Below are 20,180 nucleotides of genomic sequence, written 5' to 3'. Positions count from 1 at the left end.
AAGAAGATCCAACTTACATTTGAATCTCAGTGTAATTAATATGATTAATAGTCCAAATTACTGGGAATGTTTATAACGCTTTAGTGAATCATTTCTATTATTTTTAGAATGCAAATAAACTCTAAGTGTAAAGAGATGACAGGTATCTTTACCTGCTGCTGAAGTCGGTGTTTATCCTCTTCTAGTTGCTTCATCTTCAACCTTTCTAGTTCTACTTGGTGAACACAATCTTCTTTGGCCCTACGGATAGAATCCTGGAGTTCTTGCAGGTTCCGTTCATGTTCTGATTTCAGTTCCCTTCTTTCCCTTTGAAGCTTAAAACAGGCACATCTTTAAAGAGGCTGACCTATTACTAGCTGCATTATACTATTCAATATCCTATTACCCTTATATATGGTCAAATGTTCAGAATATTTTACAAATTGATTTTCATATCATTTTCAGGTATTAGAGAGTTAATGTTTAAGCATATTGAAATTATAAATTTTCAATCATCATTTACTACTAAACTACAAAGTATATCCCCAAATCCATATATAATGCATAAATTCAACTGAAAAGGCCCTAACTGCTTAAAACCCCTATTTGAATAAACCCACTGGATTATATACGCAAATATGCCAAAGTTTCTTTTCTTCTTTAGAAACTTCTTATATTTTACCTAATCACATAGAAGATAACAGAGCCTTAGTATTATGAACAAATACACATTATATTCAGGTTTAACCATCTAAATCAATTTAGAAATCTCAGAAAATGTGTAAAGATAAGTTTAGGGTAATAATGCTGAGAAAATTTTAAGAAACATTTGGGTAAGGAAAGGGCATATAAATTTCACGTGGAAGAAATTCCAATAATTTGAAGTAAACTTTATAGTAATTAAAAAAAGTATGTAGGGTCCAATTAATAAGACCTAACAATAATGCTCACTAGGCATAGCACTAACATAAGTTATCCTTACAGATCTAATCTGTAATGGGCAAGAAAGAGGTATATTCCCTTCTTACTGAAAACAAAATCATGATTCTAGGCCCCTGAGCCTGTGCTGTATTTTCTCTATTCTCTAGGTAATGCAACTATCCCTTCCTTCCACATAATTGCAAAGGTAATCAAAAATCTCCACTATTGCAGAAGTCAGCCAAAGCTGACTGAATAACAGTTAACCATTTCAAATAAACAGTTTTCTACCTATTCCTCACCTTCTAACATATAAAACATGCTTTACCCAGTTGACTAGCAGTTTTCTCCATAACGTCTAAGAGACGCTTTCCATGAAATAGACTTTATACAAGTACAAAGGTATGAATTTAATACATGGATTCTGTGAAATGAAGACATATGATAAATGAATACAGTACCTCTGATTCTGCAACGGCAAGCTGCTGCTCTCGCTTCTCCAAGTCACCTAGGGTTTTTTGAAGTTTTCCTTCGAGAATTGTATACTCAGCCACCTAAAATATAATAAAAGTTACCTTATCTTTTCCCCAAATTCAAAACACAAATTCTAAAATACACGTATTATGATTTTACTGAAACAGAGGCTCTGAGAATAGGAAAATCATGAATTAAATCTACCAATTCAAGGCAGAAATTCTTTCCACTACAGCCTAAGGAAGGAAGCCAATCTAGCTTTTGCTTGGGTATCTCTAGGAATATTCAGTCTCCTGAGGAAGCCGTTCCCCACTAAGTTAGACAACCAGTAAAATCTTGTGTTTTGGTAAAAACCGAGCGCTTTAAAAATCTGCCTTGCTCAATATTCCAGTATTCTTCTGAATCCCTCTTAGTCACTTATGCTCTTTCCCTGGAACTAATATTGGTGACAGGCCAGCTACTCAGTATCAAGTCAGTTCTATTGTTCAGATCTAGTCCTTTATTACAGTTTACATAACTGAGTTTTTAATTGCTTCTGAAGCTAGAGTTCCTGCTTGGGACCTTAGCCTAGTACTCCAATTTGTATAAGCCTAAAGTCCTGCTCTGCTCTGTCTTTAAGGATGTGAGTCCCATTAAGGATAAGAGGTCTACCTGCTTGGCCTATACAAGATCCTGTCTCAGTTTTCTATCTTTCAGTTCAGACTGATCATATTTATTAGGACTTTCTGAACCAAATTTTCTGTCCTCCTCGCCAACTAGTCTCCAGGTCCCAACCTGATTTTCTCTTTATTACGGCCAATAAAGCCCTGGTTTGATGCTCCTTAGAAACCTACCCTTTAATCCTGTTTCTATCCCTTGGGAAGAAAAAAAAAGTATCTTCACATAATTGACTCTAGTGATAGCCATCATATATCCTCCTAGTCTTTTTTCTTCTCCAAGATAAACACAAGCATCAACTATTATTCACATGTTATTATTTCCACATCCTCTAATATCGTGGATTTAATCTGGAGTCTATAGTCTAAACTAAGTCCTTTCAAAAATATGGTACCCAGATGTGATCTCACTAGATCAGAGACTAAAGAATGTGCACTGCCAAAGACCAGGTCAACACATGTCTACTAGCTTCATTTAAAATTGCATTTGCTATCTGGAGATCCTAGTCACACTGTTTGTTATGTCAAAGATAATCTCCAAGGTTTTAGTTTTTAAACCTGGAATAAATATACCCATTGTCCAAGGCAATGTTTCACTCTGACTACAGAATTTGGCATTTGTCCTTATTAAACTTTATTTTGATGATTTAGCCAACATACTAACCAACCAAGATCATTTACTTATTAATTCTATTAACTCTACCACTGACTTTTGGTTCATCTTTAAATCCTTAATCCAAATCACTAATATAAATGTGTCAATTTCTTGAGTGCCACCTGTGAAAAAGCCTTACAGAAAGACAGGTAAACAGGGCAGTGAAGGAGTATTCAAACCATATGTTCTTCCTCTGGCAACCCAAACATCTGTGTTCCCAGAGTTCTGTCTCAGGATGTCTTCTCTCAAACTACATGACCTCCTTGAGTGATCTTATCTACATACCATCACAGATATGAAGAACTCCCAAATTCATATGACAAAGTCAAACCCCTTCTAGAGCTGCAGATCTGTAAATCCAAATACCTGCTGAACATGCCAATAGCCCCCATAAATCTCAAACTCAAAACTGTATAAAACCTGAAATCAGTCTCCTTTTAATTTACACAAATATGTATTGTATACCGAGCAGAAGCTAGGCAAAACAAAGTCACCTGGAACCTATACTCTGAGGGAAGACAAACTATAAACAAAGAAGCAGATGTTTAACTTAATAGTAGGCAAATGCTATGAAGAAAATAAAGCCTGGGGGCAGCAGAAGAGAGCACTATTTTGGATACAGTGGTCAGAGGCAGCCTTGCTCAGATTACTCTGAGCAGAAATCAGAAAGTATCTCTGAAAGAAAAGCACTCTAGATTCCAGAAAAGATGGCGGCAAAGTAGAGAGACGTGGAGTGCATCCCTCCCCACAGATGCATTGGGAACGCACGGAAGGACGCAGTAATTCTCACAGAGAACCAGCTGAACACCAGCAGACGGCCTCGGACACCGGATGGGACTGCGGGGAGCCCGACATAGCCGGTAGGGAGGCATCTACGAGGGCTCAAAGAGGGTGAAGCGGCGGAGCTGTGGCAGACGGGAGGGAGTGAGAAACATTCGGAGGGTCCGCAGCGCAGCTCAGCGTTCCCGGACCGAGACATCGATCCGCGGCTGAACGGAGGGTCCAGGAGCGGGAGTGTGGGAGCAGGAGAGCTGGTTCAGTGTGGGAAACATTGTTGCCGGTAGGGTGACGGACCGAGAGGACAGGAGGGAGGAGGCCCGCGGAGAGGAGTGCCCGTTCCTGAGAGCTGCCAGGCCATGATGGCGGCTGGAGGCTGCAGGCTCACTGGCGGCTGGGAGGAGCCACGTGCATAGCCTCTCTCTCTCTTTCCGCGCCTCTGCAACAGGCAGTGGAGAGATGCCCTGCGGGCCACCTAAGGCGCTCAGGGATAACAAGTACCCTCAGGCACTCGGGTGGGGCTAGATTAAAACCCCTTGCAACGCCAGCAGCAGGGAGGCTGCCGAGAGAAAAAAAAAAAAAAAAAAAAAGAAAAGAAAAAAACCCCGAGAGAGGCCCAACTCTAAGACTTTCTGTTTACGCCTGAGCCACCGGCGCCCTCTGCAACAGGCACCTCCAAGCCTGACTGAGACATCAGTGCGCCACTGCTCACTCCCTCCCAGGAGAAGGAGCCACTGTTGTACCCTCTACCTCCCCACACACCGACGCTTACAGACGAACAATAAAGGAACCTCTGCTGGTCACAGAATAACGCAAAAAAACCCAAGGACAAGCAACCCCAAAAGTTTGGACAACCATGAAGAAACAAAGAAACACCATGCAGGCAAACGAGCAAGAAAAAAACCCACAAGACCAAATAAATGAGGAGGAAATAGGAAAAATGCCTGAAAAGGAATTTAGAGTAATGATAGTAAAAATGATACAAAATCTCGATAACAAAATAGAGAAAGTACAAGAAACAGTCCATAAGAACTCAGAAAAACAAACAGCAATGGATAACAAGATAACTGAAATTAAAAATACTCTAGATGCTATAACCAGCAGAATGACTGAGGCAGAAGAACGAATAAGTGAGTTGGAAGATAGAATGGGGGAAATAACTGCCACAGAGCAGGAAAAAGAAAAAATAATAAAAAGATTAGAAGACAGTCTCAGAGACCTCACTGATAACATTAAGCGTACCAACATTCGAATTATAGGCATCCCAGAAGAAGAAGAAAACAAGAAAGGGTCTGAGAAAATATTTGAAGAGGTTATAGTGGAAAATTTCCCCAACATGGGAAAGGAAATAATGAACCAAGTCCAAGAAGCACAGAGAGTCCCATACAGAATAAACCCAAGGAGAAATACACCGAGACACATATTAATCAAACTAACAACAATTAAACACAAAGAAAAAATATTAAAAGCAGCAAGAGAAAAGCAACAAACAACATATAAGGGAAAACCCATCAGGATAACAGCTGACCTTTCTGCAGAAACTCTGCAGGCCAGAAGGGAATGGCAGGATATACTGAAAGTCCTGAAAGAGAGAAACCTACAGCCAAGAATACTCTACCCAGCAAGAATCTCATTCAGATTTGAGGGAGAAATCAAAAGCTTTCCAGACAAGCAAAAGTGAAGAGAATTCAGCACCACCAAACCAGCCTTACAACAAGTGCTAAAGGAACTTCTCTAAGTAGGACACACAAGAAAAGGAAAACACCTACAAATACAAACTCAAAACAATTAAGAAAATGGTAATTGGAACACACATGTCAATAATCACTTTAAATGTCAATGGATTAAATGCTCCAACCAAAAGACACAGACTGGCTGAATGGATACAAAAACAAGACCCTTCTATATGCTGCCTACAAGAAACACACTTCAGACCAAGGGATACATATAGACTGAAAGTAAAGGGATGGAAAAAGATATTCCATGCAAATGGAAGTCAAAAGAGAGCTGGAGTAGCAATACTCATATCAGACAAATTAGACTTGAAAGTAAAGACTATTAAAAGAGACAAGGAAGGACACTACATAATGATCAAGGGATCCATCCAAGAACATATCACAATGGTAAATATCTATGCCCCCAATATAGGAGCACCTCAATACATAAGGCAAATGCTAACAGCTATAAAAGGGGACATCGACAGGAACACAATTATAGTGGGAGACTTGAACACCCCACTTACATCAATGGACAGATCATCCAAACAGAAAATAAATAAAGACACACAAGCTTTAAATGACACATTAGACCATCTCGACTTCATTGATATTTATAGGACATTCCATCCAAAAACGACAGACTACACTTTCTTCTCAAGTGCACACGGAACATTTTCCAGGATAGATCACATCTTGGGTCACAAATCAAACCTCAGCAAATTCAAGAAAATTGAAATCATATCAAGCATCTTCTCAGACCACAACGCCATGAGACTAGATATCAATTACAGGAAAAAAACTGCAAAAAAGACAAACACATGGAGGCTAAACAATTCACTCTTAAACAACCAAGGAATCACTAAAGAAATCAAAGAGGAAATCAAAAAATATCTAGAAACAAATGACAACAAAAACACAACAACCCAAAACCTATGGGATGCAGCAAAAGCAGTTCTAAGGGGGAAGTTTATAGCAATACAGTCCTACCTTAAGAAACAAGAAAATGATCGAATAAACAACCTAACCTTACACCTCAAACAACTAGAGAAAGAAGAACAAAGAAACCCTAAAGTGAGCAGAAGAAAAGAAATCATAAAGATCAGAGCAGAAATAAATGAAAAAGAAAGGAAAGAAACCATAAGAAAAATAAATAAAACTAAAAGCTGGTTCTTTGAGAAGATTAACAAAATGGATAAACCATTAGCCAGACTCATCAAGAAAAAAAGGGAGAAGATGCAAATCAACAGAATTAGAAATGAAAAAGGAGAAGTAACAACGGACACCTCAGAAATACAAAACATCATGAGAGACTACTAAAAGCAACTATATGCCAATCAATTGGATAACCTGGAAGAAATGGATACATTCTTAGAAAAATACAATCTTCCAAGACTGAACCAGGAAGAAATAGAAACCATGAACAGACCAATCACAAGTACGGAAATTGAGGCAGTGATTAAAAATCTCCCAACACACAAAAGCCCAGGACCAGATGGGTTCACAGGCGAATTCTATCAAACATTTCGAGAAGAGTTAACACCTATCCTTCTCAAACTCTTCCAAAATATTGCAGAAGGAGGAGCACTCCCAAACTCATTCTACGAGGCTACCATCACCCTGATACCAAAACCAGGCAAAGATGTCACAAAAAAAGAAAACTATAGACCAATATCACTGATGAATATAGATGCAAAAATCCTCAACAAAATACTAGCTAACAGACTGCAACAGCGCATTAAAAAAATCATACACCATGATCAAGTGGGGTTTATCCCTGGGATGCAAGGATTCTTCAATATACGCAAATCAATCAATGTGATACATCATATCAACAAATTGAAGGATAAAAACCATATGATCATTTCAATAGATGCAGAAAAAGCTTTTGACAAAGTTCAACATCCATTTATGATAAAAGCTCTCCAGAAAATGGGCATAGAAGGAAATTACCTCAACATAATAAAAGCCATATATGCAAAACCAAAAGCCAACATTGTTCTCAATGGAGAAAAACTGGAAGAATTCTCCCTAAAAACAGGAACAAGACAAGGGTGTCCACTCTCACCACTATTATTCAACATAGTTTTGGAAGTTTTAGCCACAGCAATCAGAGAAGAAAAAGGAATCAAAGGAATCCAAATTGGAAAAGAAGAAGTAAAATTGTCACTCTTTGCAGATGACATGATATTATATATAGAAAACCCGAAAGACTCTACCAGAAAACTGCTAGCACTCATTGATGAGTTTAGTAAAGTAGCAGGATACAAAATGAATGCACAGAAATCTCTTGCATTCCTATACACTAACAATGGAAGAGCAGAAAGAGAAATTAAGGAAACTCTCCCATTCACCATTGCAACCAAAAGAATAAAATACCTAGGAATAAACCTGCCTAAGGAGGCAAAAGATCTGTATGCAGAAAACTTTAAGACATTGATGAAAGAAATCAAAGACGACACAAACAGATGGAGGGACATACCATGTTCCTGGACTGGAAGAATCAACATCGTGAAAATGTCTGTACTACCCAAAGCAATTTACAGATTCAATGCAATCCCGATCAAATTACCAATGGCATTTTTCACAGAACTAGAGCAAGAAATCTTACGATTTGTATGGAAACGCAAAAGACCCCGAATAGCCAAAGCAATCTTGAGAAGGAAAAATGGAGTTGGTGGAATCAGGCTTCCTGACTTCAAACTATACTACAAGGCCATAGTGATCAAGACAGTATGGTACTGGCACAAAAATAGAAAGGAAGATCAATGGAATACAATAGAGAACTCAGAAGTAAGCCCAAACACATATGGGCACCTTATCTTTGACAAAGGAGGCAAGAATATACAATGGAAAAAAGACAGCCTCTTCCATAAGTGGTGCTGGGAGAACTGGGCAGCAACATGCAAAAGAATGAAATTAGAACACTTCCTAACACCATACACAAAAGTAAACTCCAAATGGATTAAAGACCTACATGTAAGGCCAGACACTATCAAACTCCTAGAGGAAAACATAGGCAGAACACTATATGACATCCATCAAAGCAAGATCCTTTTTGACCCACCTCCTAGAATCATGGAAATAAAATCAAGAATAAATGAATGGGACCTCATGAAACTTAAAAGCTTTTGCACAGCAAAAGAAACCATAAACAAGACTAAAAGGCAACCCTCAGAGTGGGAAAAAATAATTGCCTATGAAACAACGGACAAAGGATTAACCTCCAAAATATACAAGCAGCTCATGAAGCTTAACACCAAAAAAGCAAATAACCCAATCCACAAATGGGCGGAAGACCTAAATAGACATTTCTCCAAAGAAGACATACAGATGGCCAACAAACACATGAAAAGATGCTCAACATCACTCATCATCAGAGAAATGCAAGTCAAAGCCACAATGAGGTATCACCTCACACCAGTCAGAATGGCCATCATCACAAAGTCTGGAAACCACAAATGTTGGAGAGGGTGTGGAGAAAAAGGAACTCTCCTGCACTGTTGGTGGGACTATAAATTGGTACAGCCACTATGGAAAACAATTTGGAGGTTCCTTAAAAAACTACACATAGAACTACCATATGATCCAGTCATCCCACTCCTGGGCATATACCCAAAGAAAACCATAATCCCAAAAGAAACTTGTACCATAATGTTTATTGCAGCACTCTTTACAATAGCCAGGACATGGAAGCAACCTAAATGCCCATCAACAAATGAATGGATACAGAAGATGTGGCATATATATACAATGGAATATTACTCAGCTATAAAAAGGGATGAGATGGAGCTATATGTAATCAGGTGGATAGAACTACAGTCTGTCATACAGAGTGAAGTAAGTCAGAAAGAGAAGGACAAATATTGTATGCTAACTCACATATACGGAATCTAAAAATGGTACTGTTGGACTCAGTGACCAGAACAAGGATGCAGATACAGAGAATGGACTGGAGAACTCGAGGTATGGGAGGGGGCGGGGGGTGAAGGGGAAACTGAGACGAAGCGAGAGAGTAACACAGACATATATATACTACCAACTGTAAAATAGTCAGTGGGAAGTTGTTGTATAACAAAGGGAGTACAACTCGAGGATGGAAGATGCCTTTGAGGACTGGGGCGGGGAGGGTGGGGGGGGTTTGGGGGGGGGCGTCAAGGAAGGGAGGGAAGATGGGGATATGTGTATAAAAATGGATGATTGAACCTGGTGTTCCCCCCCAAAAAATAAATAAATAAATAAATAAATAAATAAATAAAAAGAAAAGCACTCTATAGATCCTGAGGAGAGAGGTGGCTTAGCATGTTTGAGGAAATACGAAGAGGCCAAGATGGTTAGAACAGACTGTGTGAATAGAAGGCGGACAGAGGATGAGGTCACAGAGGAAGCAAGGGGACAGATCACATAAGGCCTTGTAGGTCCCAGTAAGAACTTTGAGTTTTATTCTAAATGTGATGAGGCGTATGATGGGTTTTAAGCAGAGGAGTACATAATCTGACTTCCTCTGCTCTCGGCTGATATGGGTATAGCAATCTACAGGAGTCAGGAATGGAGGGCGGGATATCAAGTTAAGAAGTAAATGTAAGACTCTGTGCTCCCAATGCAGGGGGCACAGGTTCAATCCCTGGTTGGGGAAGATCCTGCATGCCACACAGCACGGCCAAAAATAAAAAATAAAAAAAATAAAATAAAATAAAAAAAGAAGTAAATGTAGTAATCTAGGAAAGAGATCGTGATTGCTTAAACTAGTGAAATAGTATGAGAACTTTACAACAGTGTTTACCCATTTCCTCATTTTCATACTTTGTGTTATCATCATCATATATTTTGCTTCTATATACATTATAAGCATCAACATTGAAAAACTCATCAATCACATGAAAAAAAATGGCTTTTCAAAGATTAACCTGTTTTAAAAGCTAAATGTGCTGTACCATCTGAAGGTATACTGGGATAAGTTAAAGATGCATATTGTAAGCCCTAGAGCAATCACTAAAACATAAAACAATAAAAGAGATATTGCTAATAAGACAACTGCAGAAATAAAATGGAATCATAAAAAAAAATTCATTGAATACAAAAGAAAGCAGGAAAAGAGAGAAAAGGACAAAAAATGTGACATACATTGAAAACCAAGAGTAAGACAGTAGATTTAAACACAAGAACATCAATAGTTAAATGTACCAGTAAATGGCTGAAAGTCAGACTTGAAAAAATTTTAAAGAATTTTCTAGTCTATACCCTGTCCTGTCTCTTGATCTAGTATAGCAAACTACCCTGCCACTGTCTTCTCCCACTTATAGACATTTCATTAACCACTAATATGAGAGTATTTTTAAAGACTTAAATTTGGAATATCTGAGACAAGTCTAATTTTCAGGGTTGTTTTACTCAATAACTTGAGTATAAGTAGGTAAATATTAAATTTTGGCTTTCTGGAATAAGATCAGGTGGTCTCATGTTATCATTTTAAAAGATGTGATTTATAATATTTCATGATTCAATCTTTTAAACCAACTTAAAAATTTTTGGTGCTTTTTATTAACTAATAGATTATAATGTAATATTTATATATACTTAAGTGTTCTTTTTTCTTTTTAAATATAGAGATGAGCTTATATTTATTTACTGTTTAAACAAGTTGCAGGGTTCAAAATCTAAGGAGTACAAAACACCTTACAGTGAAAACCCTTCTTCCTATCCCTGACCCATTCATTCACTCTATCCAGGCCAATACATAACCACTATAATTAATTATTCATCCCAGAGATTTTCTTTAATGTATATAAAAGATACTATCATTAATATCCTTTCTTTCCTCCTGCAATTTTTAATACAAGTCATTACCTTTTTCTTTACTAGTGATTCTCTCTCTCGGTCCCTTTTCTTCCATTCTTCTGCAAGAGCTTGCATATGAGCCAGTTCTTTCTGCTTTAGCTGCCAAAGTAAGAAAAATAAAGTAAAAAAAGAAACCCTAAATATATCAAATAAACAAACCAGTTGTTTTCAGTGAAATAATTAACACAGAGCACTGATACATTTCTTTCAGACAGTCTATTTTATTTAAAATAAAACAGAGGATGCCTGAGATGCCCATATGAGTATAATTCAGGACAGTATAAAGGTAATAGTAAGCTGTTTTCTACCTCTCTTCTTTAACAACTGATGATTCCAGTTTCCAGAAGGGTATGCTAAATGAGATCTTAGAGAAAAGGGAACCCTCTTGCACTGTTGGTGGGAATGTACACTGATACAGCCACTATGGAAAACAGTATGGAGGTTCGAAGTTCCTTGAAAAACTAAAAAGATAGAACTACCACATGACCCAGCAATCCCACTACTGGGCGTATACCCAGAGAAAACCATAATTCAAAAAGACACACGCAGCCCAATGTTCACTGCAGCACTATTTACAATAGCCAGGACATGGAAGCAACCTAAATGTCCATCGACAGATGAATGGATAAAGAACATGTGGCACATATATACAATGGAATATTACTCAGCCATAAACAGGAATGAAATTGAGCTATTCGTAGTGAGGTGGATGGACCTAGAGTCTGTCATACAGAGTAAAGTAAATCAGAAAGAGAAAAACAAATACCGTATGCTAACACATATATATGGAATCTAGAAAAATGGTACTGATGAACCTAGTGGTAGGGTAGGAATAGAGATGCAAACATAGAGAACGGACTTGAGGACACCGGGGGGAGGGTAAGCTGGGACATAGTGAGAGAGTAGCATTGACATATATACACTACCAAATGTAAAATAGATGGCTAGTAGGAAGCTACTACAGAGCACAAGGAGATCCACTTGATGCTTTGTGAAGACCTGGAGTGGAGAGGTGGGATAGGGAGCTTGGGAGGGAGGCTCGGGAGGGAGGGAATATGGGGATATAAGTATACGTGTGGCTGATTCACTTTGTTGTACAGCAGAAACTGACAATACTGTAAAGCAATTATACTCCATTAAAGATTAAAAAATAAATAAATAAAAAGAACCTTCAAGTTCTTAACCTCTGAATTCTCACCTTCAGCGCTAATTTTGCCCACAAATCACAGAGCAAGTTCAGGAGAGTCCTTCTGAGTGGCTTCTATGAAGCTATTACATTTTCAGTATTTTTTAATTCATTTTTTTAAAGAGTAAGGCATTCTTGAATTCAAAGGGACTAGACAGGGTACCCATGGAAAAGAGAGAAAAGCCTACTATGGTGAAGGAAAAATATACTGAATAGACAAAAGTACTTTTTAAGTAACATTTAAAAAGCAACCTGATTTTCAAAAATGTCTTCTTGCATCTCCTTCCACATTTCCAGCTCAAGTGCTGCTTTGTATTCTAAGGTTTCACGAGGCTCTGTCTGGATTTCTGGTGCTGGAGGAACAGAAGCTGGCTTCTGCTGTACAGCAGATAAACCCTAAGATATGAATGAAAAAAGCAGATTGAAACACACACACACATATACACATTAGGTCCATTTTAAAGAATAATTTCATAATATTCAATGACATGTACCTGAGATGAATCAGAGACAAAAATCTCATGCATTTTCACTAGTCCGTAATCTTCTAAAGTCACTGTGTAAGAAAGATCGACTATCCTGTTATTTGACCTACAAATGAAATCAGAAATATTTTAGCATTCAGTAGGCAGCATGCCTTGCATCTGACACTGGCTGCTGGAAGTGTAGCAGCTTCTACAAACTTCAAGACCTTCTATAAATCTGATTTTATGTGGTCACAAACACAGTATGAAGTACTTACCTATATTCACTACAAAATGACCTACAACAGTTATCATTTTGAAAAAACTGTGAAGTATAAAAGAGAAATTTTAAATCTCACTGATCACAATCACTGCTAAAATTTCATTTCCTTCTGCTCTTTTTTAGATATGTAGATACACATGTACTCATGCACATTAAAATCACAGTTTTGTCCTTTTCTCCCCCACTTATATAGGAGTATTTTCTCCTGTGCAATGACAAGCATTCATTAAAAAATGTAATTTCTAATGCCTATAAAACATACTATTGAATTTCTACAGTAAAATTTTAAAAACTTAATTCCCCTACTCAATTATATACAGATTATTCTGAACTCTGTTTCTACTTTTCCTGGAATGAACACACTTGTTCATAAATCTTTTACTGGATATGAGCACTGCTTCAGGATTAAATCCAAAAAGTAGTATAATTATGTTATATTTATCATAATGAATACCTCTCTATATCACAGAACCTGCATGTAGCATTTATCATTAAATAAAAGGACAAAATGTTAGAAGAAAATAAAATTTTGGCAACAAAAAAAAAGTGGCTTTGTTTACATCAAATGAAACTTTAATGAATGGATCCCACACAATTAGAACTCTCTGTCAACTTTTACATTTTCTTCTAATCTCAGATTTTAGAACAAATGAATAAAGTAAAATGAGGCACTATCATATCAAGTTTTCACTTAGGTAAATCTCTTAAAACTTCTGTGTACAGAGCAGGGCAGTAAAAGTTAATATTCAAAGCAATAAGCATTAAAATAACTTCCAACAAGTAATGATTATTCATTATATTATACTTACAATAAGAGAAAAGAATGCTGATTTTTAAAAGAATTTTCAGTTAACCAGAATAACTGATTCTCTAAAAACCTGTTCCCAGAACTCCAAGTCAATAAGGTTTACTAAACCCTTCGCTCACTGGAAGTGGCATGGACGAGGAAAGGTAAGGGAAAAAATTCCAATAATACTTCTATATCTCAGCTTTTTACTGGGCCTGATTTTCTTATACATTCTTACTATGCTTTAAAAATAAAGGAATGTGATATATAAGGTTAAAACCAATTTAAATTTCTATTGTTACATATAAAAATATAACATTTGTTAAATGGTTTTGTCTAAAATATGTGAACTCTAGTTTTTCACTGTGGCAATGAATTTCAGGGCAAAAAAAGAATACTCATTTTTTTTTAAAGTGTCACATTTGTAACATTCTCCAACTGTAGCAAAGTTTAAATATTTTTCAAGTAGAAAAATTCAAAATAATGTAAAAATGCATTATAAATTTGACCTTGAATTATTAAAAAAAAAAAAATCCTGAACTTAAAATTATCAGTCTAAAGAGAGGGGAGAGAAATACTTACTCAACACTTTGAGTATTACAGTATTATAGGAGCACAGATTCACTCTGTGAGGTAGGTATCAGAAAGCTAAAGAGCAAATTGGGAAATGCCCCTCCACCCCTTGGTCAAAGGAAAAAGATCAGAAGAAAATGACATGAAAGGATGAGGTTGTAGCTAGCTAAAGAGAATAAAAAGCAAAGCCAAGACCAACTAAAGGAAATGCATTACCCTTGTGCTGCTATAAAAGGCACACTTTCACTGAAAGTTTGTCGCCAACACTGTTCACCGTTAGAACCTAAAAAGCGAGTTTTTTCCGAAGACAAGATGTTAGAAAGCTGGATTCTGGCAATTCCCAGAAGCAAATCTTTACTCATTTTATCCTTGTGCCATAATTCAACCAGCAATGGAATCCTGAAAGGAAAAGAAAAACATGTTCTCATACCTAACAAAGAACTAAGGCTTTTCTGTTCTAAAATTTTTGAATTCCTTTAATGTAGTCAAAGATGTTTTTGTTACCTGGAACGTAAAGGCTCAATTCCACAGGTAACAAATAGAAAATACTATTACACTTTTTTTTTACACCTCTTCCTGTGCAAAAAAGAAAACCCTTCAAACATACCATTCCCACAAATAGTTACATAATGTTTAGTTACTCTTCATTCTTTCTTTTAAAATTCTTGAGTTGTGATACTCTGAGAAAATAAAAAGACATTTCACATGTCACTTTTCTGCACAAATCCATTTCAGATAGCTTGATCAACAATGCCATTTTATATGGATGAAAAAACAGAAAAAGGAAATAATGCATTAGAGTCATTAAGTGAATCAATAATAAAAAACTAAACGATTTCTATTTATCTTCACATATATTAGGAAAAAGATTACTTTTCACAGCTCCTTCATTATTCATATATTGTTTTGTTTTTTTTAAGAACTTTTATTGAGATACAGTTAACTGCATATATTTAGAGTGTACTATTTGGTATCCCAATTTCCCAATTCACACCCCCCCAATCCTCCCCGCTTTCCCCACTTGCTGTCCACTTGTTCTCTACATCTGTGTCTCTCTTTCTGCCTTGCAAACCGGTTGATTTGTACCATTTTTCTAGATTCCACATATATGTGTTAATATACAATATTTGTTTTTCTCTTTCTGACTCACGTCACTCTGTATGACAGTCTCTAAGTCTATCCATGTCTCTACAAATGTCCCAGTTTCATTGCTTTCTACAGCTGAGTAATATTCCATTGTACATACTTACCATGTCTTCTTTATCCATTCATCTGTTGATGGACATTTAGGTTGCTTCCATGACCTGCCTATTGTAAATAGTGCTGCAATGAACACTGAAGTGTATGTGTCTTTTTCAATTATGGAGTTCTCTGGGTATATGCCCAGCAGTGGGGTTGCTGGGTCACATGGTAGTTCTATTTTTAGTTTTGCAAGGAACCTCCATACTGTTCTCCATAGTGGCTGTATCAATTTACATTCCTACCAACAGTGCAAGAGGGACCCCTTTTCTCCACATCCTCTCCAGCATTTACTGTTTGCAGATTTTCTGATGATGCCCATTCTAACCAGTGTGAGGTGATACCTCATTGTAGTTTTGATTTGCATTTCTCTAAAAATTAGGGATGTTGAGCAGCTTTTCACGTGCCTCTTGGCCATCCATACGTCGTCTTTGGAGAAATGCCTATTTAGGTCTTCTGCCCATTTTTTGCTTGGGTTGTTTGTTTTTTGATAGAGCTGGATGAACTGTTTATATATTTTGGAGATTAATCCTTTGTCTGTTGACTCGTTTGCAAATATTTTCTCCCATTCTGAGGAGAAAATTTCTAATCTTCATCTTGCTTATAGTTTCCTTTGCTGTGCAGAAGCTTTGAAGTTTCATTAGGTCCCACTCATTTTTGCTCTTATTTCCATTACTCTAGGGGGTGGATCAAAAAAGATCTTGCTGTGATTTATGTTGAAGAGTGTTCTTCCTATGTTTTCCTCTAGGAGTTTTATACTATCTGGCCTTACATTTAGGTCTTTAATCCATATGGAGTTTAATTTTGTGTATGGTGTTAAAGAGTGTTCTAATTTCATTCTTTTACATGTAGCTGACCAATCTTCCCAGCACCACTTATTGAAGAGGCTGCCTTTTCTCCATTGTATATCCTTGCCTCCTTTGTCATAGATTAGTTGATGGTAGTTTATCTCTGGGCTTTCTACCCTGTTCCATTGATCTATATTTCTGTTTTTGTGCCAGTACCATACTGTCTTGATCACTGTAGCCTTGTAGTATAGCCTGAAGTCAGGAAGCCGGATTCCTCCAGCTCTGTCTTTCCTTCTTCAGATTGCTTTGGCTATTCAGGGTCTTTTGCGTTTCCATACAAATTGTAAAATTTCTTGTTCTAGTTCTGTGAAAAATGCCATTGGTAATTTGATCGGGATTGCACTGAATCTGTAAATTGCTTTTGGTAGTAAGTCATTTTCACAATGTTGATTCTTCCAATCCAAGAACATGGTATGTCCCTCCATCTGTCTGTGTCGTCTCTGATTTCTTTCATTAGTGTCTTATAGTTTTCTGAGTACAGGTCTTTTACCTCCTTGGTTAGGTTTATTCCTAGGTATTTTATTCTTTTTGTTGCAATGGTGAATGGGATTGTTTCCTTAATTTCTCTTTCTGATCTTTCATTGTTGGTGTACAGAAATGCAAGAGATTTCTGTGTGTTGATTTTGTATCCTGTAACTTTACCAAATTCATTGATTAGCTCTAGTAGTTTCTGGTGGCATCTTTAGGATTTTGCCTGTATAATATCATGTCATCTGTGAACAGTGACAATTTTACTTCTTTTCCAATTTGGATTCCTTTTCTTTTTCTTCTCTGATTGCTGTGGCAAAGACTTCCAAAACTACGTTGAATAGTAGTGGTGAGAGTGGACACCCTTGTCTCGTTCCAGATCTTAGAGGGAATGCTTTCAGTTTTTCACCACTGAGAATGATGTTTGCTGTGGGTTTGTCATATATGGCCTTTATTATGTTGAGGTAAGTTCCCTCTATGCCCACTTTCTGGGGAGTTTTTAATCATAAATGGGTGTTGAATTTTGTCAAAAGCTTTTTCTGCATCTATTGAGATGATCATGTGGTTTTTATCCTTCAGTTTATTAATATGGTGTATCACATTGATTAATTTGTGTATATTGAAGAATCCTTGCATCCCAGGGATAAACCCCACTTGGTCATGGTGTATGATCCTTTTAATGTGTTCTTGGATTCTGTTGGCTAGTATGTTGCTGAGGATTTTTGCATCTAAATTCATCAGTGATATTGGTCTGTCATTTTCTTCCTTTGTAGTATCTTTGTCTGGTTTTGGTGTGAGGGTGATGGTGGCCTCATAGAATGAGTTTGGGAGTGTTCCTTCCTCTGCAATTTTTTTGGAAGAGCTTGAGAAGGATGGGTGTTAGCTCTTCTCTAAATGTTTGATAAAATTCACCTGTGAATCCATCGGGCCCTGGACTTTTATTGGCATATAGTTGCTTGTAGTAGTCTCTCATGGTGCTTTTTATTTCTGTCGTGTCCATTGTAACTTCTCCTGTTTCATTTCTAATTTTATTGATTTGAGTCCTCTCCCTCGTTTTCTTGATGAATCTTGCTAGAGGTTTATCAATTTTATTTATCTTCTCAAAGAACCAGCTTTTAGTTTTATTGATGTTTGCTACTGTTTTCTTTGTTTGTATTTATTTCATTTATTTCTGCTCTGATCTTTATGATTTCTCTCAATCTACTAACTTTGGGTTTTGCTTGTTCTTCTTTCTCTAGTTTCTTTAGTGTAAGGTTAGATTGTTTATTTGGGATTTTTTTTTTGTATCTTAAGGTAGGATTGTATTGCTATAAACTTCCCTTTTAGAACTGCCTTTGCTGCATCCCATTGGTTTTGGATCCTCGTGTTTTTGTTGTCATTTGTCTCTAGGTATTTTTCAATTTCCTCTTTAATTTCTTCAGTGATCTCTTGTTTATTTCATAGCGTATTGTTTAGCCTCCATGTGTTTGTGTTTTTTACATTTTCCTGTAACTGATTTCTAATCTCATAGCATTGTGATCAGAAAAGATGCTTGATACGATTTCAATTTTCTTGAATTTACTAAGGCTTGATTTATGACCCAAAATGTGATCTATCCTGGAGAATGTTCCATGTGCACTTGAGAAGAACATGTAATCTGCTATTTTTGGAAATAATGTCCCATTGGTATCTATTAACTCAAGCTGATTTATTGTGTCATTTAAAGCTTGTGTTTACTTATCAATTTTCTGTGTGGATGATCTGTCCATTGGTGTAAGTGGGGTGTTAAAGTCTCCCACTATTATTGTGTTACTGTCAATTTCCTCTTTTGTAGTTGTTAGCATTTGCCCTATGTATTGAGGTGCTCCTATATTGGGTGCATAGTATTTATAATTGTTATCTCCTCTTGAATGGATCTCTTGATCTTTATGTAATGTCCTTTCTTGTCTCTTGTAATAGTCTTTAAAGTCTATTTTATCTGATATGAGTATTGCTACTCCAGCTTACTTTTGATTTCCATTTGCATGGAATATCTTTTTCCATCCCCTCACTTTCAGTCTGTATGTGTCCCTAGGTCTGAAGTGAGTCTCTTGTAGACAGTATATATATGGGTTCATATATTGTTTTAAGTAAGTTCTAACATCTCAATTCAGGCAAACAAGAAAATGTGAAAAGAGCCTCAAAACCACATAAAACTTTATAGTGGAAGCACAAGTGTCACAGATTTTAAGTTTGTTTCTAGATTCTCAAATGCATAAGCTGCCATAGATTTAAAAATATAGGAATTCCTCTTGTTAATAAGATACAAATTTTCAAGAGTTGATTTGAGAAAATATCATACACACCATGTATACATTACCTTAGGAAGGTATCCTGCAGCTGATGAGGCATAGTTGCAAAATCAAATGCACAGTAAGACTGGGGAAGAAAAACTTCCATGTTTTTCCGAACTTCTACGGGAGGATTAGTCATAATAGGAGCTGCACTTCCAAAGAAAGGATATGAATACCTAGAATTTAAGAAAAACAAAATCCTACAGTTTACAGATGAGATTTACAGTCAGTTTAAAAAAAAGTAAGTGTAATATGAATATTATGAGCAAATAAACATTTTTTAATAGACAAATAAATGGTACAAATATATTATGGTTTTACTCCTATCACCAACTTCAAAATTATACAAATATTTTCAGTGTTGATATAAAAATCACAGAAATTATAGAGAAAATGCATTATCTGCATAGCACTAGTTTCCAAAGTTGCATTACAAGTCATCTTCCAATGATCCTCTGGGAAATGAGGAGAATACTGGTATTTTGAAGGCAATATACCAAATAAGGAAGAGATAGTTATTTTGACACATCCCAAATAAGACAAAGGTTTAGAAGTGAAAATTACTCCACTAAACAAAGACCTGCCATTTAAGAGTTCCTTGAGGTATATAAATGTAGCAAGTTAACATGTTGTACACATTAAATTCACACAAAAATATGTTTATGAAAAAAATAATAAAACTTAAATGTGGGGGAAAAAAAGGGTTCCTTGAGGGCATGGGTCTTATCTTTTTCATCTTTGCACTCCCAGGATCAAACAGTTTTTGTCATATAGTAAACTGTCAAGAAATGCTTGCTAAATTTAATTTCTAAACTTATTTTTCTTAATAATAATAATGTCCTGATTTTTTATGAGGTAAAAAAACCCTTAGTCAACTCCAAAGGATGCATCCATATACGGGTGAGTCAAAAACCATCTGCACTCTGGTTATATTAAAACTTCTATAAACTCTACAGCCAGCGTGTGGATAAGTTTTGACCCACCTTCATAGCATTCTGTCTATGAACT

General features: G+C 36.5%; 1 protein-coding gene across 5 annotated transcripts in view; it reads right to left on the bottom strand.

Annotated features, from left to right (window-relative positions):
- The window catches only part of CEP120 (centrosomal protein 120), a 92,453-nt gene that overhangs the window by 35,259 nt on the left and 37,014 nt on the right, over positions 1-20,180 (bottom strand). For all 5 annotated transcript variants that reach the window (XM_057736569.1, XM_057736552.1, XM_057736562.1 and 2 more), the window contains 7 exons: positions 19,199-19,348; positions 14,522-14,704; positions 12,693-12,789; positions 12,451-12,594; positions 11,022-11,111; positions 1,359-1,451; positions 153-314 (listed from right to left, as the gene is read on the bottom strand). In XM_057736569.1, coding sequence (XP_057592552.1) covers positions 153-314; positions 1,359-1,451; positions 11,022-11,111; positions 12,451-12,594; positions 12,693-12,789; positions 14,522-14,704; positions 19,199-19,348 — 919 coding nt within the window. The remainder of the gene's footprint in view (positions 1-152; positions 315-1,358; positions 1,452-11,021; positions 11,112-12,450; positions 12,595-12,692; positions 12,790-14,521; positions 14,705-19,198; positions 19,349-20,180) is intronic.

This window comes from Hippopotamus amphibius, chromosome 1 (genome assembly GCF_030028045.1).
Source record: "Hippopotamus amphibius kiboko isolate mHipAmp2 chromosome 1, mHipAmp2.hap2, whole genome shotgun sequence".
In the NCBI taxonomy this organism is placed as follows: domain Eukaryota; kingdom Metazoa; phylum Chordata; class Mammalia; order Artiodactyla; family Hippopotamidae; genus Hippopotamus; species Hippopotamus amphibius.
Note: the sequence above shows the minus strand (reverse complement) of the source record. Positions and strands in the feature narration are given on the sequence as shown.